We start from the raw sequence: 23084 nt of genomic DNA, 5'->3' as shown, positions 1-23084 counted from the left end.
AACAAAAATGGCACCATAAGATCACAAATTTTCTTATCTTTCATTCAAGTATATTCGAGCATATTTTTTATGACATAAAAAAAGATTTATGGTGTCGTCTTGTTTTCAATACTATTATTATAGTAGTGCGCATGTGCAATATAACATGTACTACAATGTGCATTAGATGCTTAAAATTAGTTTTTTGATTCTAGTTTAGCTTTTAGGGTTAGTTTTTTTGGAGGTTTAGGATTAGGATTAGGTTTTTGGGTGTGGGGGAGAGGGGGGTTTAGGTTTTTGGGGGGTGGGGGTGGGGGGTTAGGTTTTTTTTCGGGTTTATGTTTAGGGTTTAGTTTTAGGTTTTCGGGAGGGTGGGGGTGGGGGGTTTAGGTTTTTTTTTTTTTTTTTTGGGGGGGGGGGGGTTAGGCTTTTGGTGGGAGGGTGAATTTAGGTTTGGGGGGGGGGGTGGGGGGTTTAGGTTTTTGGGGGGTGTCGGTGGGGGGTGGGTTAAGTGGTTTAGGCTTTCCGTATTAGTGCACATGTGCAGTACAACCAAAAAAAATTTTTTTTTTTTTTTGAAATTTTTTTCCATATATAAAAAGTAGCGATTTTTCTAAAAAAAATTGTAAAAAAAAAAAAAAAAAAATTTTGTATGTTTTTTAGGCTTTTTTTAGTTAGTTTTCGAGTTTTCACAATAAAAGTGGTTTTCATTTGAACCATCCCCTATATAGATATATATATATATAGAGAGAGAGAGAGAGAGAGGAAGGTTAACGTACATTACGGCTTAACGTACATCACGTACGACAGGTAATTACGCACGTTCATTTTAAAATCACGCACATTATAACTCAAAAATCTAAAATCACGAATGTTGAAACACAATAATCACGCATATTGAAAACATTAATCACGCATGTTATAGAACAAATCACGCACGTTGTCGTACGTGAAGTACGTTAAGCCATAATGTACGATATACTCTTTCTATATATATATATATATATATATATACTACACATGTAAATTCGTTATTACACGTATATGAACTTGTAATCACAAAACATAAATAATATATGCTAAAACTACTCTCAAATAATACCAAATAAATGAATAAAAGTTGATTGGTTTCTCGAAATTATTAAATATTTTGGAGTTCTTAATAATCAAAACTCTATATATACACCTATATATTACCATTAAATCTGCACATGAAATCAACCACATGGAGATCTTCACTGTCTTCCCTTCATGGCTTCTTACAACCGCACTAGTTTTCTTCATGTTCTTCACGTTTCTATACACTCTAAGATCAAATAGATCATCCATAACATCCCCTAAGCTTCCCCCTAACCCTCCAAAGCTTCCAATAATTGGAAACTTGCACAACCTAATAGGTAAACCTCGTCACCAAGCCCTTTGGCTACTCTCCAAAGAATATGGTCCAGTTATGCTATTCCATATTGGTTCAAAACCATACCTTATCATCTCTTCCCCTGCCATGGCCAAACAAGTCTTGAAAACACAAGATCACATATTTTGTTCCCGTCCATTGTCCAAAGGCGTGAAGCGGCTAACTTACAACTACTTGGACATCGCATTTTCCCCTCAAAGCGATCACCGGCGGGAGATGCGCAAGATTTTGGTGTCTGAGTTCCTTGGTCCCAAAAGAGCTCGATTGTTTAATCATGTGTTGGTGTCCGAGATTGAAAGCATGGTTCGTTCATTAGGGTCACATCCACCAAACGTTGCACTAAACCTAAACAAGTTGATTTTAGCAACGGTTAAAGGGGTGGTGTGCAAGGTGGCGTTTGGTAACAACTATAGACAACAACCGATTAAGGGTCCGTCATGGGAAGTGTTGGTTGATGAAGCCCTGGAAATGTTGGGTGGATTGTTCGGGGATTCTTTTCGATGGGCGGGCCGATTTATAGATTATGTTAGTGGATGGAACGATAAGCTTGAGACATGCTTTACTAATCTAGATGCATACATGGAGTCGATCATCGATGATCATAAGAATCAAATTGCAGAAGTAACTGACGATGAAAAGGATTTTGTGCATGTTTTACTTGAGTTGTCTTCCGAAGATTGTACTTCTGTCCATCGGTTGACCAAAGAAGATATCAAATCGGTTATATTGGTAAATAATATATACTTTTAAGTTTCAAAAATGGATAGGTTATTTGCATATATTAAAGTGATTTATTTATGTTTAAAAGAGGGGGGGGGGGGGGGGGGGGTGTTGCATTTAGCAATTTAGAAATTACAACAAAATGATCACTTTATAAGTTTATATCTAAAAGAGTAAACATGGATATGATTTTCTTGTTTTTTTTTTTTTCTGAACAGATGTTGATCGGATATATTAGCGGTGTTGGTTAAATAATAAATATAGTTTGGATACTAATCAAAATCAAATCACTTTGAATCGTTTTTTTTTTTCCTTATTCTTTATGCATTTTACTGTCAAGTAAAGGATATTCATTGGAGTAATGTACATAACATATAACATCAATTCCCCCTAACATGGACATGTGATACTAATGAAATATGCTGGTAGGACATACTCACTGGCGGAGTAGATACGACTGTTGTAACGTTGGTGTGGGCAATGTCTGAGATTGCTAGAAGCGTTAGAGTGAAGCAAAAGTTGCAATCTGAAATCCGAAACCACACAGGACGAAAACCAAAAGTAGATGTATTGGACATAACAAAAATGAAATACTTGAAAATGGTGGTAAAAGAAACATTAAGGCTACACGCTCCTGTCCCATTGTTAATCCCACATGAATGCATGAGCCATTGTCAAATTGGCGGTTACGACGTCTTACCTGGGACGGCTGCTTTAATCAATGCGTGGGGAATAGGAAGAGATCCAAGCACTTGGGGAGAGAATGCGGCTGACTTCTATCCAGAAAGGTTCGAGAAGTTTGACGTTGATTTTGAGATGGTCCCGTTTGGGGGTGGACGAAGATCGTGTCCAGCAATGAACTCGGCTCCTGCAACTGTTGAGTTTGTGTTAGCAAACCTTCTGTACTTGTTCGATTGGGAAATTCCTAATGGAGCGAAGAATGAAGATTTGAACATGCAAGAAGAGGGTTCCTTTATTCTCCGTAAGAAAGTACCACTTTGCCTTGTGCCCACAAAGTATAATTGGGATGATTAGTAAGTAATCAGCTTTTTATCTAAAAAACTAAGGGTTTGTATGTATAAAACTAAGTGTTTGAATAAGAAATCTATATATTCAGTGTTTTATTTGGCGAATGGAACTGCAAGCTAGAGAAATGTTTTAGTAATCTTAATGCTTATACATAAATGATGTTGATGAACGTCAAAATCATAACATTGCAGAAGTGACCATGACAAAGATTTTGTTCATAGATTAATTAACTTATCGTCTATGGAGAATGATTCTATTTATCATCTAATTAAAGAAGACATGAAAGCGCTTACGCCGGTAAAAGAATATGATCTTTCATATTTTGACTACACAAGATTTGCTCTATTCATCATCATCATCATACTCAGTATATCCCTCCAATAACAAAGCTAAGGTAGGGTCTGAGAAAAGTAAGATGTAGACAGTCTTACCTCTAACCCGTAGGAATAAAGAGGCTGTTTGGACATAAGGCACACAACACTCAACAATTGAGGCAAACGCCGATTAGTGCATGTACCCCTTGTCTTTCGGCTATCAACGCCACCACATGATGCATGATTAACCATCCCCCCTTTTAACGTTATTTTCACGAAATTAGTAAAATAACGTTAAAATTAAAGCACTTTCACTTTTACCCCCGAGCGCCCACACATATATACATTATATGAGCATACCACAAGCGGGGCGTTTCATCGTCATACTCAGAATATTCCACCAATAGCAAAGCTAAGTTAGGGTCGGAGAAGGGTAAGATGTAAACAGGTTTACCTCTACCCCGTAGGAATAGAGAGGCTGTTTCTAGTGAGACCCCCAGTTCGATAGTAATTTTTTTAGCTCTAACCTCAGACTATAACATAAATGGCTAAACTCATATTAACTTAAGTACTAACCGATATATGTCTTTGTTAATCCAGATTTCTTTCACAAAATTATGTAAACATACACTATATTGGTCCTCTGTTCAATCAACACACTCTTATTGCGAACCTTGCAAATTTTCATTTTTACAATGCAAACAAGCCTCACAATTAAGAAAGGTAACTGAAAGAAATTGGGCTAACATGAGAACAAAACGTATCAGATGCCTTCATGGCTCATGCTACGGTTTCTAAACTATCTGCGCACCTGCTTAATCCTTTACTTTAACATTTATTTTCTCCACCCCGGAACTTAATCGTTTATGCTGGCGGATTTTGGGTTTAGTAACAGACCTCCCGGATTTTTTATCATCTTTCTGCTTTTTCTTGATGACTTTGGACGCTAATGTCTTCAATGGAATTGTAACATCAAGAGGTATAAGCACTTCTTGCAACTCATGCCATTCAAGATCTTCAAAATCTCCATCTTCATAAACCACTCTATACCAACCCGTTTCTTTGTCAAATTCAGTAACTTTTCCATTAAACAATTTCCTACCGAATGACTTCTGAACCTCCCTACCTTCAAACCACCCACCAAAGGACTCGCTCATTTTAGAATCTATGTTATTCTCAACCTTGCAGAGAATAATATTATCATTTTCACTGGTGCATACAGGAGGCACCCCATTAATAACCAATGCGGGCTCCCCAGGTATCTCATAGATCCCGGATGTTGGAGAGTCTGTGTTGTCTTCTTTGAGTGTCGTCTCCATTACATACCCTGCAAAAAGAATAGAAGATAGTAGAGACAAAAAGTTAATAATCCATCAGTCTGAGAAAGCCTTGTTTCATAACTTAATAAAACGTTCCGTCAAATGGTGGAACGAGATACAATACATAAAAGATTTCTTGCAACATCAAATGTTAAAAACTCTGCTGCGAATATATGAAACAGGGTAGCATTAATCAATGCAAAATAGCCATCTATAATCTATTGGTTGCCATATATTTCAAATATAATGTAGAATGATACCAAAACGTAAGAAATTAGGTACATTGTTAGGTATTCGGCTGTAAAGGGTGATGAAAGCGATCACACAACTATGCAGCTTGCTGCTGTTGACCAAGTTGACCATCAGAACATGCACAAACACGAACACTAAAACAGTAGCGTTCGTCAACTCTGGTCAACGTTGCCTACTTGAGCAGTCAACAGAAGTCAAACACAAGCCAAACAGCAGCAGTTTGCTGCTGCTGCTGCTGCCGCTGCGTTATTCTTTTGTTTCCTTTTCTTCTAGACAGCTATGATACCCTAATACATATGTCCTACATCAGGATACTGCAGGTTACGTAATAAAATAGGCACACAGCGGAATATATATGTACATATATTTACTGAAAAACGCTTATTAAAAAACCAAGTAGAGAAAACTGCTGGAACTGCAAAAACACTTGTACCTGTTTCTTTACATACATAAAGCGGTTACCTAAACCGTACACATTCTTATGTAATTCTCACAGTCCTGTACTTCAACATGGTTCCGGAATCACTAATATGCATAGTATTGCATACACACACAACATACAAAATATATATCTGCTATCAACTACAGTGATCCACAAAATACATTACATTTAACAGATTGTAAGCCAAAACTTATTAAAAAAATTACCGAAAGAAGAAATCGTAAGCCCTACCCAATAATTTCTACATTTCGTCATAATATCACATTAGAATTGACACCCTAACTCTGACAGTTAAATTAACAAGGAAACATAGATACATTGACATTACTAGAACATCTGAATTGACACATACCGGAAGAATTAAACGAATCTTCGTCCTGTAGTGTCGATTGTGTTTACAAACCCTAATCCCCAAATATTTTTCTGGAATTAATTCGCCTTGAATGTTATAACGTGTATATATAGTGCGAAGTTTAGAACAACGCGAAATACACACCAAACTATATATTATTTACAAGAGGAGTAAAATGCACAGATAGTCCCTGTGGTTTGGTATAATTTTACCTTTAGTTCTCAACTTTTGAAAATTACACTGGTGCTTCCTGTGGTTTGACAAGTTGTTACTCAGATAATCCCCAAAGCGGATGTAGGTTAGTTTTCTCAGTTAAGTGGGTGTGAAATGACAAAATTGCTCTTAGTAATAAAAAAGATAATTAAATCAATAAATAAAATAAAAATATGGGACCCACCTTCCACTTCTTCTCCATCCTAAAACCTCATCCTCCATCAATTTCTTCAAATCCTCCACTCTCTCCTCTCCTCGGATCCCCATCATCCACCTGATCCTCCATCATCTCCTCCCCCCTTTACTTTTATCTCCGGCCAAAACAATCCACCGTCACCGCCACTGTCGCACCACCAAAAACCACCACCAATCCTCCGTCACCGCCACTGTCGTCACAATCACTTTTATCTTCTAGAATCCCAAAATAGGTCTTCTGCAAGCTTCTTCGAACGCTTCAATGGCGTTCAGCAATACATACCTCTTATCTCCTTCTTCTCTATACAAACTGTCACACCCCAACCGATTGCGGAATCATCGGGACATGGCACTGAGCGAAACAGATTGTTCAGAAGTTTCCATAACAACTATTTATATAATCCAGTTAAAGATACGTCCCATACCGTATCCCGAATAAACAAATACAATATTACAGATAATATCCAAACAATAAATTCTGTTCCGACAACTCAGATTTAAGCATAACAAAACTAAATATTGTTCAAATGCTCCTAAAGACCCAGCCTGACAAGATCTACAGACAACTATGCTCTAGTTGCTTTTTCCTGACAGACAACTATTTGTTGGGGGCCTCTAGAGCTTTATTCTAGCCTCGCTTTCCTAGCAAGCAAACATCTTAAACACCTGCCACATACGTTAAAATGCAGTCAATACATAAATGTCAAGGTGAGCATACAAGTTTGATAATAGCATATAGAGTTCGAATAATTTACGCATAACCAGCACGTACACAGAGGAAAACAGTTAGGATCTGAGTTTGGATTGATTGTGATTTGTGTTTGAATTTAGATGGACAAATGAAAGAGTAGTGCAGCGGAATTTAATGGAACCAAACTTTTCACAATCAAACAGAAGAAATGCTATCAATCATACATTTTCTAACACTGAATCAAATGATTAAATTTATTTTTAAACTCTGATTACAATGTGTGTATGATATGCAAACTCCCCCTCAGCCTGAGCTCAGTGTTTGTTCGTGCAGAAAGAAGATGGTGAATGAGCTAAACAGAACAGTACAGAGTACTGTTCTATTTATAGGCACTTGCAAACCTCTGAGCATCTAAGCTGACGTCACCATGAAAGTGACATCTAACCTCCTAACAAACTCTAACAACTGATCTATACAAATACTGCTTATGCTAACTACTGATATTACATTACAATGCATAAACCAAATATAAACTGCTACTGCATCCTTCCACTGCTGTGAGCCCAGCAGATGTTGTTATGATCAGCAGTGCTTGATCCAAGGCAGTAGATTGAGCAGCTGAGCTTTAGTTCTTCTATCAGACTTTGTCTTGGTCAGTAGGTGTAGGTCAGCAGATTGCATGATCAGCGGATAGGAGGTCAGCAGATGTTGAAACCACTTTCAAGGGGAGAGACTTGCAACCAAACATCTGCTTATTTTGAATCTACTGTTGTGATCCAGTTTTGGCTTTTATTATATGTTCCTTTGGTAGGGTTCAATCCCAACAATCTCCCCCTGGAACAGATAATGCCAAAACTCTCCATTATTGTAGATTTTTATTGCCTCAACAACAGTTCCCTTATTTGCCCTTTGAATTGTAGTTCAAAGGTTAAGGCATCTGTATCATCTTCATCCCTGCTAAGTGGAAGATCAAGGAGATCCTGCAAATCTTCAAGTCTTAGGCGAAGAGCTTGTTCCCTTGTAAATTTCTTCACTTCGCCATCTGCCCTGACCATAGTCAATACGTGGTTCTGTTTGTCAGTTTTCCACTCTTGTATTTTTAGGCGAGATGGGTTTCTTGGGAGATTTTTATTTGTTGAAGAGTTTGGTGAGGCTGGCCTATTCATAACTGGCTGAGCAGTATGTGCAGATTTTTCCAGTTCAAATTCTTCTTTCAACATTACCAACGCGCCCGTTTGCACAATGGCTTTTCCAGTAAGAATTTCTTGAACTGTTTCAGAACCTAACTAGCTTTGTCTCCTTCTTTTGTAGATGGCAGTACCAGCAGGAGCAGTGGTTCTTTTGAGATGTGGCTTTGATGATCCTTTCGAAACCTCTGCTATGGAGTAGTCAGGCTTTTGTGGAGCTTTTGGATCTTTCTTCCTTAGCTCTTCCAAACTCTTGTAGGTGGCCCTGACCCTCGCTTCTCCCCACTTAGACACAGAGTTCTTTGACCCATATTCAGCAATTATCAGCTCCTCTTTCATTCTCTTCAGCTCTAAAGCTTTATCAGCTTCAACCCTTTTGAATTTTTCTGGGGGTGTCTACTTGACTTTATTTTTGATCATTTCATGAATCCTGGCTACTTCCTTTTCAAGCTCAGGAATAGTCCAGTTTCTGAACATGTGCTTCTCCCCCTTGTATGTCTTGTAGGTCATGATGTTTTCAATGTAGTCTTTTCTCAAGGACTCATCTGCCTTTTCTGAGATTTGCTGACATACATTCTTTGCAAACTGTTCCAAAGCTTTGACCTGTGTAAGTAGAAACTGATAGTTTTGTTGATACTCTCTATCAGATTTCCCTTGTTTGTTTTTTATTGAGATATCCTCTGCTTGCTTGGCCTTGATTTTCAAGTATTCTTCAATATTGGTTGGCCTGGGATATCCTTCAATCGATGGCAAACTCCTTTTGGCAGGGTCATCCTCATAGTAGAAGGACTTAATCTCTTCTCTGACTGTTACAAGTTCAAGAGGAAATTGAACACCTGCAGGAGGTAAGGGTTTGTATAGTTGAGCTGAAGAGAGAGGAATGGGTTTTGAAACTGTGACAAGTGCTTGGGATTTTGAAGCTTTTGGTGGTGGAGATGGATAATCATCATCTGATATGACAACCCTTTTCCTTTTTATTTTAGGAAGGGCAGATGATGTTTTAGGTGGATCAGTGGTTTGTGTTTGACTAACAGCTGTTGAAACAACTGGTGTTTCAACCACTGTTGTCATTACAGCAGATGTTTTATCATCTGCTGTCTTCTGCTTTAGGGCAGGGACAGATGGTGATGGTAAGGCAGTGGTGGTGGTGTGTGTTGAAGTGGTGTGTGTTTGAATGGGAGCGGTTGTTGTCACAACTGTTTGGGTGGAGGTTTGATGTAGGTGGCTTTTGGACAGTGTTTTTGGAGAGTGCTTTGAAAGGCTGGATGGTGTGGATTTGGGTTTCCGTACTTTTCTAGTAAGCTTTCCTTTTGGAATCGGATTTTGATCATCCTTTTCACCAGAACAACCCTGCGCATTCAGCTTCATGAAAGCTTTCTTCTCCTCATTCCACCTTGACAAGGCCTTTGCCATTCTATCCCTTTTTACACTTATGACAGCATCATCAAGTGCATTCCGGGTAACATCAACCTTTTTACTACCATCTGGCAAAGGAATATCTCTGAGCATTGCACCTGTTGTTGTATCAAGATACATCCCATTATCAATCCCCTTCTTTACCCACTCCTTAATTTTCTCCCCCTTTTTGGCATTATCTGCAGGGAGGTTATCAATATAAAGTACAGTCGGAGGAGCAGTGCTAGTGGTTGTTAGCAATTGGGCCTTAAGAGCCTTGATGTCATCATTTGTATCCCGGGACCTAGACTGCATTGCCTTTTTGAGCTCTTGAACATGTTTTTCATGTTGTTGCTCAGCCAATTGAAATTGTTGATGGAGAAAAGGTTGAAAGAGGTTCCAGAGCTCATTTGTAACATCTGTTGGTGGTAGAGCAGGTGTTTGAGATGGAACAGCAGTGGATGGTACCTTTTGTATTGTTAACATCTGTTGCAGCATTTCTTTAATTTCTGCAACAGATGTGTCCAATTTTTCAACACGTGCCGTCAATTCTTGGTACTTTAAACCATCACCCAATTTAATGGGATCATCTGATTTCCCACTAGCAGTGGTTTTATCAGAAGTTGAGGTAGGGAGTGTACTCCAAACATCAACAACTGATGCCCCTTTTTCTTGGTACTGGGGTCTTCTTCCTTTAACACTTGATAATCTTTTGATGTTACCAGTGGTTAGTACAAACTCACTGGCAGATAACAGAGGTGTTATAGAAGGAATTGCCTCCAAGGAAGTCTTATTGATGTAACCACTGTCCAAGTGTAAACCTGTAGGTTCAACACTTGTAGTGGCTGCTTCACTTGGAATACCACCAAGAGTTACTTGTAACTCAAGGGGTGTAACCTCCTCAGGTTGTGTTGGTGGGTTAGCAAAGATTGATACATCAAGCCCAGTCTCTTGTTGAGGTATTTTCTCATAAACAGGTGATTGAGAAGGACTGGTTTCTGCTAGGTTCAAATTAATTGCATCCAACAGTAGTTTGGTGTTTGGTGGAAATGGGGATGTGAGGGTAGGCTTAGAAAGCGGAATTTCCCCGGGTATTGGGCTGTGGAGGATGGAAACGAGTGCTTCCAGAACCTCATGATGTGGTGACCCTGTTTGTACAACCTGTTCTTTTTGTGAAGAGACAGGAGGAGTTTCAGGTATGGGTGGAGATATTTCTACCAACTGTTGTGAGGAAGTAGCAGTAGTGGTTTGTTGTGATTTTTGTGCAATCACAGGCAGTTGCTCTGGTATCTCATCCTCCAGAGTTGCCTTTTTGATGGGTTTGGTGGGTTTTTGATTTTTATTTTTTTGTGGCTGTTTGGTGATTTTAGGTGTGGGTTTCAAGACAGTTGTTTGACTGCCTTGATCACCTTGAGCAGTGGGCTCAGCAGCAGATACCTGAGGAGCAGTGTTTGCTGCTAAAATCTGCTCAGGCACCTCTGCTCGTGTTTTACAAGGTGTTGACATTCTTGAAAAAGTTTCAGCAGTTAAGCTGTTCATTTGAAAAGAGTCACCTTGGTTTATTACCGCAATATCATCCTTACTGAACTTTTTCTCAAAATAATAACTTAAAAATCTTGGGAACAGCAAGAACGATTTTGTTTCAACATTTTTAACCAAATCATTGAAAATTGCCTTGGAGTAGTTAAGATTTTTGCCTTGTAAAATAGCATATCCCAAGTTTTGAATTTTCATTGGTATTTCATTAAAAGAGGTGGTTTTGTTTGAAACACACATGAGAAGGGTATGAAATAAAAATCCGGTTGCAGAAGGGAAGAAACCTTTTTCTAAGGTGTCCCTCTTCATCATTGTGTCTGCATACCCTCTCTCAATGAAGTCAATTTTTAACTCGTTTTTAGGGAAAGAGTCTTTACCTTGCAGATCATCGAGTTGAAAGACTTCAGATATGGATTGCGGTGTTATTCGGACTGCTTTCTTCTGCAGAGAAGAGTTAATGGCTATGACATCTTTTCCTTGTTTTTCAAGGATGCAATTTTTCCAAAACTCTCTCTGAGTTTGCAGGTAAATTGGTGCATCAGTGGTCAACAAAGTTTTGTACTTTGAAGCGTTGATAATATCGAGGATAGAATCAAATGTATCGATATTGTCGGGTTTTGTGAGAAGACCCAGTAGATTGTGAGATGGTTTGTGTGGGATGTCGGTGGAGGTAGCCTTTTGAGAGGCACCTTTTGAAGCGGAAGATTTCGATTTTATCATTTTGAAGATGAGGATCGAAGATGAGATTGTGGAGTGATTTGAAGAAATGTGATGAAAACTGCTTTGAGAAGAGAATTTTTCAGAATTCAATTCGACAGTGAAACCTTGTTTGGGTGTAGAAAGGGGGTTTTATAGAAGAAGAGTGAATGCTGACGTGGCAACAGTTACAAAAGGTCTGACCACTAAGTACTGTCCGCATGCCATCCCCTGGTGAAGTGAAGTACGGTACTTTTGAACAGTACTTTTTGTGAAAACAACTGGTGAAAGCAGTAGTTACAATGGGAATGGAGGACAGTGGATGCTTTTCACTATCAGTAGATAGCTCAGCAGTGGATGCAACACTAATTATGATCATCAGTGGTTATCAAGAGAAATGAGAACAGGGGATGACTTGCAGCAGTGGACAGACTTTTGTAGTTGCACAGACTTTTGAACCCAATCAGTGGATATGGCAGACTTTTAGGATTTTAATGAAAAATTAATTTTTAGCTATTTTTAAGGATGGATTTTTGATTTTCTGAAAACATTTTGATGCTTTTATTCATAGAAAAACAGGATTTTGCCTGTTATTCCATGTTGAGCATACCAATCCTAGAGATCAAGCTTTCAAAGGTAGATGTGTCTAATGCTTTGGTTAGCACATCTGCCAGCTGATCTTTAGTTGGAACATGATGCAGAGAAATCAAACCTTTTTCATAGCAATCCCTCACAAAGTGATGTCTGATGTCGATATGTTTGGTAGTTGAATGGGAAACTGGATTTTTGATGATATTTTCTGCTGCCTGGCTGTCCAACATGAGTGGTGTCTTCAAGGCAGTGATACCAAAATCCAGTAACTGATTCTGAAGCCAGAGCAGTTGGGCTGTACAGCTTGCAGCAGCTATGTATTCTGCCTCAGCAGTGGATGTGGAAACAGCTGCTTGCTTTTTGCTTTGCCAAGACACTAAGCAATTGCCTAGGAATTGGCACCCTCCTGAAGTGGACTTCCTTGTTTTATCACATCCAGCAAAGTCACTATCTGAAAAACCTGAAAGCTCAATTTTACCATCAGCTGGATACCAGATACCAAGTGTGGGAGCACCTTTGAGGTATCTGAATATCCTTTTACAGCAATAAGGTTTGACTTTCTAGGGGCTGATTGGGATCTTGCACAGACACATGTTGCAAACATGATATCTGGTCTAGATGCAATTAGGTACAATAAAGACCCAATCATGCTTCTATATAAGGTCTGATCAACCAAATCATCCTTGTCTTCAGACATGACCAATTTGTTGGTTGCAATGGGTGTACTACATGGCTTACAATCATCCATATCAAATTTCTTTAAGAGCTCTTTGGCATATTTGCCTTGATGGATGAAAGTTCCATTTTGCAGCTGCCTTAGTTGGAGACCAAGAAAGCACTGAAGTTCACCCATTGCACTCATTTCAAACTCAGCTGTCATGAGTTGTCTAAACTCTTCACACATTTTATTACATGTGCTTCCAAAAATGATGTTATCCACATAAATCTGGACAATCATCAAATCCTTTCCTCTCCATTTTAGAAACAGTGTTTTATCAATCCTGCCTCTGGTGAAACCAATGGAGAGTAAAAAGGTGGAGAGAGTTTCATACCAGGCTCTGGGTGCTTGTTTCAAGCCATACAAAGCTTTGTTTAGCTTGTAGACATGATCTGGATAAAATGGATCCTCAAAACCTGGAGGTTGACAAACATATACCTCTTCTTGAATCTTACCATAGAGGAATGCACATTTTATATCCATTTGATACACCTTGATATTGTGGTTGACAGCAAAGGCCAGAAAGAGTCTGATTGCTTCAAGTCTTGCAACAGGAGCAAAAGTTTCATCATAATCAATTCCCTCTTCTTGTCTATAGCCTTGAACCACAAGCCTGGCTTTGTTCTTGACAACAATACCCCTTTCATCAGTTTTGTTTTTGAAGACCCACTTTGTGCCAATAGAACTTACATTCTCTGGCAGTGGTACAAGCTCCCATACTTGTTGTCTTCTGAACTGTTGGAGTTCTTCTTGCATGGCCTCTACCCAGCTATTGTCTTTCAGTGCCTCTTGGTACTTGACTGGCTGATGGAGTGATAGAAAGCCAGCAAAAAGACAAATGTTTTGGGACTGCTTTCTTGTGAGCACCCCTTCATTGATGTTGCCAATGATTTGATCTGGTGGATGAGATTTCAAGAAGATTAGCTCTCCTTGGTAGGGAATGATGGCATTTTGTGGTGAAGGCTGCAGATGTGTATCATCTGAGCTAACCACTGCTGGTGACTTTGATGACCCAGCGGTGGCTTCAAAAGGTGGAGGCATTGGAGGTAAAGGTGTGAGCATCTGCTGACTTTGATCCATTGTTTGAGGACTTTTGTCAGCAGTGTTTGATGAGGTGGAAGCAGTGGTTAAGGGGCTACTTTGGTCAACAACTGTTGAGGTAGCAGTGGTTGAGCTTTGACAACTGTTTTGAACAACTGATGCTCCCCCTCTTGAGGCAGACTTTTGAGGAATGATGATTTCATATCCATAGTCTGGTGATGAATCCTCTGATGGACCTGCAGTGTTAGTCTTGACAGCAGTATTTTCAAAGGTGAATTTTTCAAGATCAAACAATTCTGCAGGATTTGCAGGGATTTTCAGTGATGAAAGTTCATTGAACTTCACATTCAAAGTCTCTTCCACTGCTTTGGTCTGTGTATTAAACACTTTGTAGGCCTTAGCAGTGGATGAGTATCCCAAGTGATATCCCATATAGATTTTGGCTGCAAATTTTGATATAGAATCTTTTAAGTTCAATATGAAGCATCGGCAACCAAAAACTTTGAAATATGAGATTAATGGCTTTATTTTATACAGAATTTCATAAGCAGTCTTTTTGTGCCTGGAGTTGATTAACACTCTATTTTGGACATAGCAAGCAGTGTTTACTGCCTCTGCTCAAAAAGTTAATAGCAAACCGGAATCTGCAAGCATGGTTCTGGCAGCCTCAATCAATGTTCTGTTTTTTCTTTCAACAACTCCATTTTGCTCTGGTGTTCTAGGGATGCTGTACTGCCTTACAATCCCTTTCTTCACACAGAAGGCATCCAACTCCTTATTTTTGAATTCTGTGCCATTGTCACTCCTGAAGACTTTTACTGGAAGGTCAAATTGCTTTTCAACCTGTATTACAAAGTCTTGCAAAATGCCTGCAGTCTCATCTTTAGAGTGTAAAAAGAAGGTCCATGTAAACCTAGAGAAGTCATCAACAATAACCAAACAATATCTTTTCTTTTTGAGACTCATGACTTGCACTGGGCTAAACAAATCCATGTGCAGCATCTGCAAGCACTGGGTTGTTTTGGACTCTTCAATGGACTTAAAAGAGCTCTTGTGCTGTTTTCCTTTTAAACAGGAAACACAGTGTTCAGGACATGAAAACATTTTTTGTGGCAAGCCTCTTACTAAGCCATTTTTTGAAATTTCATTGATTGTTTTGAGATTTGTGTGTCCCAGTCTTTTGTGCCATAGCTCTGTCTCTTTGTTAGAGGCAGCTGAGAACAGACAGGCATCAGCTCTGGGACACTCTCTTGACATGTCAACAACATAAACATTGCCACTTCTTTGAGCAACAAGTTTTGTTGAGCCTTTCTTGATTATTGCTTCAATCTTACTAACCATTTCTGGTCCGACAATCCTACAACAATCCTTTGTGAAGAATGATCCAAACCCTTTATCACTCATTTGAGACACACTCAGGAGGTTGAATTTTAGATTATCAATAAGATTGACATTTTCAAATTTTACATTTCTAGACTTTACAGTACCAGACCCCAGAACCTTTCCCTTACTATTATTACCAAAGGATATATCACCCCCTCCATGGATTTTGAAATCTTGAAGAAGGGCTTTACATCCTGTCATGTGCCTGGAGCCTCCACTATCTACATACCAAAGACTATCTAAGCATGCAGAAGCTCCCTGCACATGAAGTAAAGGATTAGTTCAAAAAGGTTTCCAAAGCCAACAGGGCTTTGGATGGGGTCTCAACAGTGTCTGTGATGGAGGCAGATGCATGGACAGTGGTTAGCTCAGGGTTTGTACATTTTTTGGAATGTATTTCTCTAACCACTGTTGGGGGTCTTGACCTATCATCTGTTGATAACCAAAAGGATGCCTGTTCACTTTTGGTTTAGAGGGCTTTTTGTAAGTCTCATAAACGTGTGGAATCCTTTGGTATGATGCTTTTTCCTTGCCTTTTCTGAATTGATTGGCTGGAGGTGCATCTGTCACCTGTATATCCCTTTGAACAGATGTTTGGTTCAGCTGTTTTGTGACAGCGGTTTGGACAGGGATGAACAGTGGTTGTTTCTTGGTGAACTTAACAGATGATGCTGATGAACTTAAGGATGTTTTTGCAGTGTACTCTTTCTTCTTTTCATCAAAGTTTTCGAGATACACACATTCCTTAGTTTTGTGGTTATTTTTACCACAGATGGTGCAGCTGGCAGCAAGTGAAATGTTGCTTGTTTTGTTTATATCATATGCTTTTAGATGAAAACAATCTTTTGTTAGATGATTCTTCTTTTCACAGAATTCACAAAACAAGTTTTTGATCTTTTCTTTTTTCTTCCTTTTCTCAGATTCCTTTGCAACAGAGTTTTGAACCTCTGTTGGGATATCTTTGATAGGAATGACTCTTGCTTTTGGAGCTTTGACACCATCAGTGGTTGTGAAATCCATTGGTTTGAAATTTTCAAGGATATCACACTCATCAGACCATGTGGGTTTAAATTGGTATTTCTCAATTTCCTCAAAAGTTGAGGATCCCACAGATCTTTCCAGAGTAATTTTGTTACCAAGTTTGTCGGTTATTTTAACCTCTTGGCCATTTTTGTTGGTTGGTATGATTTCAGAAGAAACAGCTTGCATTGCAGCAGTGCTTGCAATGTCATCATATTTTCTATGACTTATACCAAACTTGACATTGCTTTTAAGCTGTTTCTCAAGCATAACCTCATACCCTTTGCAAGACTCCACCCACCTTTCACAGGTGATCTGGGTAGACTCTAACTCCTTTTTGCAAACTTGGTATTTTTCTACCATAGTTTGGAGTTGAGTTTTGGTTATGCTTTGTTCTTCTTTCAAACTGCTGATCTCTTTATCTTTTTCAGTCAATTTGTTTTTCAGTTCTTTCAATGACTTTTCAAATTTAACCTCATCAGACAAGATTTTATCTCTAAGGTTTTCATTCACCTCTTTAATGTTAGCAAATGCAATAATACAGTTGTCTGAACACAGTTTTTCAAGAACTGGAGGTGATACCTTAGCAGCAGCCATCATGGCACAATCACATCGATGATTATCTTCTTCATCAGCTCTCTCTTCTTCATCACCAGCTTCCTTTGGTTCTTCTTCCTCTTTGTCTTCTTTGGACCAGGGGTCGGTCAGTGGTTCAATCAGGATTTCTGAATTTTCTTCCAGCAGTAGTTCACCAGCAACTGCAGTAACCACTGCTTCAGCAACTTCATCCACTGTTTGAGCACTTAGCTGTTCACCTTCAGCTTCATCCCCTTCTGATATTGACTCTAATGCCATCAAACAAAATTCATCATTACAAGCATCATTAGAAGCATATAGAGCAAAATTTTCATCACTAAGCTCCTCAGGCATGCTGTTCCAATCAACAAAGCCTTGTGTGAAAAAGCTTTGCTGATCTGGTTGTGTCACAGTTGGAGCAGTTGTTTGAGGTGCAGCAGGTTACACTTGTGCCTGAGGGACAGGGGCTTGAACATACTGAATTTGTGGAACAGTGGTTTGAACATAATGCACCGGCACAGGGGTTGCAGCATAATGAGCAGTGTTAACATGTGCTGGTTGGGTATAGTGCACAGTGTTTTGTTGTTGTGGTCTAGGATTTGTGCTAGGGTGAGTTATTGTGGGACCAGTAGTTTGACTCCTACATTCTCTAGCAAAGTGACCTAGCCTACTACACTTATAACACTTGATTTTTGATTTATCCAACCCCCCCCCCTTAAATTTCCATGAAGCCCTGGAAATTTTCTCCCTGTTCTTTTATAGAACTTGCTTGTTCTTACACTAAGCAAGGCCAACTGATGCAATATGTCCATCTCCTCTAAGTCAGTGGGATCAAAATGTTGCAAATCATTCAGCTCAAAACACAAATTATCTGACATCTGGTTCTCAGTATTTGCTGTGAAAGCATAATTTGTAGAGTGAGAATCAGAGTTGACGAAGTTTCCCCCAGCTGTTATGTCAATAAAATGATCATAACTCTGATCCTTACTACTACTGCCAGATTCTTCCTGACCAAACAGAGCTGTGCTGCCGAATGAATAATCATCAGCAACTTTACCAGACTCTTGCAACCTCCTTTTTTGGTTCAACTCCCTTTCGTAGGTCAGGAGTCTACCATGGAGTTGGGTCAGGGTCAGATCTTTGAATTCAGCTGAATTCCTGGTGACAAAAACGATTGTGTCCCATTTTTCTGGCAGTGATCTAAGGAACCTGCTATTTTGGGTTGCATTTGGAAATGTAACCTTAACAAGCCTTAGTTCACTGATGAGACAACTGAAACGTTCAAATTGTTGGGTTAGTGATTCCCCTTTGATGTGACAAAACGTTTCATACTGCTAATTCAGAATTTCCCTATTGTTTTCGATAACCTCCTCTGCTCCTCCGTACTGTTCCTTCAATGCATCCCACAATTCTTTTGCACTGTCACAATGTAACAGTCCAACATAGATTTCGTTGGGGAGTGCAGAGGCTATGATGCTAAACGCTTTGGCATCCAGTTCAAACTTCCGAAAATCCAATTCAGTGTAATTTTCAGATGGTTTAGGAACGGATTTTTTGGCATCCTCTGCGTTTGGCACCATAGGAACATGAGGACCGAAAACGACAGACCTCTAACATCCAGTGTTTTGTTGAGCGAGGATGTGACGCATCCTTCGCTCCCAGATGTTGAACTCCTTTCTTTTCAGCATAGGTGGTTTAAACAAAGAGCCAATGTTATTTTTATCATCTTGAGATTGCGACATCTTTTCGGTTGTTTTACAGGTACTTATTAATCAACTTTATCGGTGATTAAACCTTACTCTGTTTTTCAACACAACGAACAAACAATCAGTATCAACAATTTCGAGCTGAACTATTTACATCAAAATGATTGTTAGATCAAGTTTGACTGTCCTAGCTCTGATACCAATTGTTAGGATCTGAGTTTGGATTGATTGTGATTTGTGTTTGAATTTAGATGGACAAATGAAAGAGTAGTGCAGCGGAATTTAATGGAATCAAACTTTTCACAATCAAACAGAAGAAATGCTATTAATCATACAGACTGCTATTATCTCTCTACACTGCATTGCTCCCTTATTAGTAACTCAACTCAAATGCCATAACTCCCTTCAGGTTTTTCTAACACTGAATCAAATGATTAAATTTATTTTTAAACTCTGATTACAATGTGTGTATGATATGCAAACTCCCCCTCAGCCTGAGCTTAGTGTTTGTTTGTACAGAAAGAAGATGGTGAATGATCTAAACAGAACAGTACAGAGTACTGTTCTATTTATAGGCACTTGCAAACCTCTGAGCATCTAAGCAGACGTCACCATGAAAGTGACATCTAACCTCCTAACAAACTCTAACAACTGATCTATACAAATACTGCTTATGCTAACTACTGATATTACATTACAATGCATAAACCAAATATAAACTGCTGTTCCATCCTTCCACTGCTGTGAGCCCAGCATATGTTGTTATGATCAGCAGTGCTTGATCCAAGGCAGTAGATTGAGCAGCAGAGCTTTAGTTCTTCTATCAGACTTTGTCTTGGTCAGTAGGTGTAGGTCAGCAGATTGCATGATCAGCGGATAGGAGGTCAGCAGATGTTGAAACCACTTTCAAGGGGAGAGACTTGCAACCAAACATCTGCTTATTTTGAATCTACTGTTGTGATCCAGTTTTGGCTTTTATTATCTGTTCCTTTGGTAGGGTTCAATCCCAACAAAAACGAAGCATGTTAATTATCGACATGGATCTATCGATACCAATGACTGCGGGTTGACCGTCCGAGACGGTTCGCAATACATGATTACCACCGTAATCCATGCAAGTAATTGTCCTTAACAACCCCCGTGTGAACGGGTGCTGAGTCCAAACTATAGTACTACGTCGTTAAGGCAGGTAGACAGCATTCCACGTGTAAACACAATCAACAAGCATTCATTTAGTCACGTAATACATGCAAATTGGTTAGCGTTCAAATAATTGCGTAGTGTGTTCGATGGTGATTTTGATAAGTAACGTGTGTAACACCCAAAAGTGCTAAAAGCAAAAAGGGATCGAGTATACTCACAGCGGTTGATTGATGGATTGAAGGGAGCGCTTGGGAGTAGGGTTAGCCTGAACAGTTCGTTAGCATAACGATGAATACATGTAGAATGGAAACAAGTGTAAAGGGGTCGAACAGCCTGGTCGATCGAATGGCAGGTTTGATCGAGTGGGTTGTTCGTTCAGCTGGACAATCCGTTCGGACAGCCTGCTCGATCGGCCGGTAGGCTCGATCGGTTGGACTGTTCGAGTGGATTGTTTCTTCCTTTGAGTAGGATGTGTTTGTGTATGATGGTTTGAACTTTTGAAGTTTTTGTTGTAGCATTTGAGAACACTGAAGTGTACTTACCTTTCAGGTCGATCGATCGAAAGGTCTGTTCGATCGGTCGGCTTAACCGATCGGTTAGGAACTTTAGTAGTAGTCCTCAGCAGGTTGTCACTCGATCGAGCAGCGTATTCCATCGAACAGCCTGTTCGTTCTGATAACATGTTCGATCAGGTGGCACCCCAATGCGTTGAACGAGTTGAACAATCGATTAAGTGTTGAAGCATAGTATCTCATGATCTGATGAGTAATGTTACCAAACAGCTCGTTCGATCGGTCATTACTTCATTCAATACCATACCTCATGAGTTTGTTAAAAGTGTGGGGCAACATGCTAGCCGATCGGCTAGCCTAGTCGATCGGCTGACATGTCCGATCGGTTGGGCTGTTCGTTCGAACAACCTAACCGTTCGGTCAACATCCTGACCTGGTCGGCCTGTTCGTCTAACACTTGGCTGTTCTGATTATTTGACGTTATATTGAGGTAGTTTGACAACGAGTTGAACTATGACACCTTCGTTCTTACTTGTTTCTCCTGCTCAGACAGGAATCACCCAAGTCCGGCCGGTGAACGGTTCGGAACGTCAGTTTGACGTTTAACCCGAAGTCGGTGAACCTCGTAGATAGAACCCGAATCTTGAATCACACAACCATCGGAATGATTAGTGGGATAGCTCAAGCTCCGTTTCTACCGTCTTGAAGGCATTGAGTGTAAAAGAGTTGAAAGAAAGTTGGAAATCCTCCTTTCAATCCTTTACATCACGTAAATGTTTAGATCTCTGATAGATCTTGACTTGTTTATGTGGAAATCGGTTAGATCCGAGCTATCCAAGGTGGATTGAGGTCAAAACATGATATTCTTGAAGAACACCATGATGACATCATCCTAGAATGCTTAGATCCTGATGATTTCACGGTTAGAAATCAAGATTTGAAAGATAGAAAGGTGTAGGAGCATGTTTTGATCAAGAAAGTACAAGATTTAGGATGAAAACTTACCGAAATCGGAAGAAATCTGAGAAAAGATGAGGAGCACGAGCTGGTCGGTCAGAACTTTCCAAAAGTGGTAAAGAGTGACAATGACAGCCCTATTTATAGGCTCCAAAAGAGGAAAGGGTTGGCCGATCGGCCAGGCTTCCCCGATCGGACAGCCTGCTCGATCGAACAGCCTGTTCGATCGGCTAGGCTGTTCGATCAGCGGATGGCCTGATCGATCAACAGCCTGGTTCGAGGTTTCGGGCGACGATTTTCGATATTTCGGTTTCGATCGAGTACAATTGAGTTTCCTATTCAAATTACTTTCAGTCCCAACTACTATATCTTACATACAATCACCTATAATTCACCTTATCCCAACGTTACCATTCGTCGTAGTTCGAGTTCGATTGTATTCGATTTGAGTTTCGAGTTTCGATTCGAGTTTCGATTGATCACCGCACAAAGCACAAAACATAAGGTAAACACGTACAGATAACACATAAGGCACACACACACGTATAACAACCAAAGTTCGCGTAATTTGAGATTCGAGTTCGATGATAGTTAGATCGGTTTGATTATAGATTAGTTAACTTTATCGCATTGTTACTTCCTACTATTCACAGTCGTAAATCGGTTCGCGTTGGTAAACATTCGATTACTTCGATTCTTTCTGATTACAACACTTACTCCACATAATACAAATAAAACTGAAAATAGACTATTTACAGTCAAAGAAAGTCAAAGTTGACTTGGACGTTGACTTTGACTTTAACATTCGAAAACACGGGGTGTTACAGCCTCCCCTTGTTTAGGGAATTTCGTCCCGAAATTAGGCTCAAAGCTGCACAGCACCGTGAATTACCAATTTGACGCTTCAGATCTTCATTTGAACAACTGCGGGTACTTGGCCTTCATGTAACTTTCGAGTTCCCAAGTGAACTTTGATCCTCGTTTGCCTTCCCATCGGACTTTCACGATAGGGATGCGCGAGCGCCTGAGTTGCTTGGTTTGGCGATCCATGATTTCGACAGGCTTTTCCACGAAGTGTAGCGTTTCGTTGACCTGAAGATCGTCGAGAGGTACAATCAAATCATGGTCAGCTAGGCATTTTCGGAGGTTGGACACATGGAAAGTCGGGTGGACATTACTAAGCTCCTCCGGTAGTTCGAGTTTGTAGGCAACTTTTCCGATCCTCTCCAGAATCTTAAAAGGTCCAACATATCGAGGCGCTAGTTTCCCTTTCTTGCCGAATCTGACTACACCCTTCCAAGGGGATACCTTTAGGAGTACGTAGTCGCCAACGTCAAATTCAAGGGGCTTGCGTCTTCTATCGGCGCAACTTTTCTGTCTATCCCTGGCCTTTGCCAAGTTGTCGCGGATCTGGAGGATTTTGTCAGTCGTTTCTTGTAGTAGCTCGGGACCGGTTAATTACGAGTGACCGATCTCGTGCCACAATAGGCGAACGACATCTTCTTCCATACAGGGCCTCGAATGGTGCCATTTATATGCTGGAATGATAGCTGTTATTGTACGAGAATTCGACTAGCGGTAGATGTTTGTTCCAACTACCACCGAAATCTATAACACACGCACAGAGCTTGTCTTCAAGAGTACGGATCGTTCTTTCAGTCTGTCCGTTAGTTTGAGGATGGAATGCAGTACTCAGATTAAGC

At 39.9% G+C, this 23084-nt stretch overlaps 2 protein-coding genes across 2 annotated transcripts; one reads left to right on the top strand and one right to left on the bottom strand.

The window, feature by feature from the left end:
- Positions 1-1176: 1176 nt before the first annotated feature.
- LOC110868387 (parthenolide synthase) lies at positions 1177-3237 on the top strand. The gene is made up of 2 exons (XM_022117538.2): positions 1177-2122; positions 2543-3237. Exons 1-2 carry the CDS (start codon positions 1205-1207, stop codon positions 3146-3148), a joined length of 1524 nt encoding a protein of 507 aa, XP_021973230.1. The 5' UTR covers positions 1177-1204; the 3' UTR covers positions 3149-3237.
- Positions 3238-4041: 804 nt separating this feature from the next.
- Positions 4042-5941, bottom strand: LOC110868389 (dirigent protein 17). Its single transcript, XM_022117539.2, has 2 exons — positions 5822-5941; positions 4042-4783 (listed from the first exon to the last, which is right to left on the bottom strand). Exon 2 carries the CDS (start codon positions 4773-4775, stop codon positions 4272-4274), a length of 504 nt encoding a protein of 167 aa, XP_021973231.1. The 5' UTR covers positions 4776-4783; positions 5822-5941; the 3' UTR covers positions 4042-4271.
- Between the last annotated feature and the right edge of the window lie 17143 nt (positions 5942-23084).

Source organism: Helianthus annuus, chromosome 7 (assembly GCF_002127325.2).
Source record: "Helianthus annuus cultivar XRQ/B chromosome 7, HanXRQr2.0-SUNRISE, whole genome shotgun sequence".
NCBI lineage: Eukaryota > Viridiplantae > Streptophyta > Magnoliopsida > Asterales > Asteraceae > Helianthus > Helianthus annuus.
This window is presented reverse-complemented; position numbering and strand designations above follow the sequence as displayed.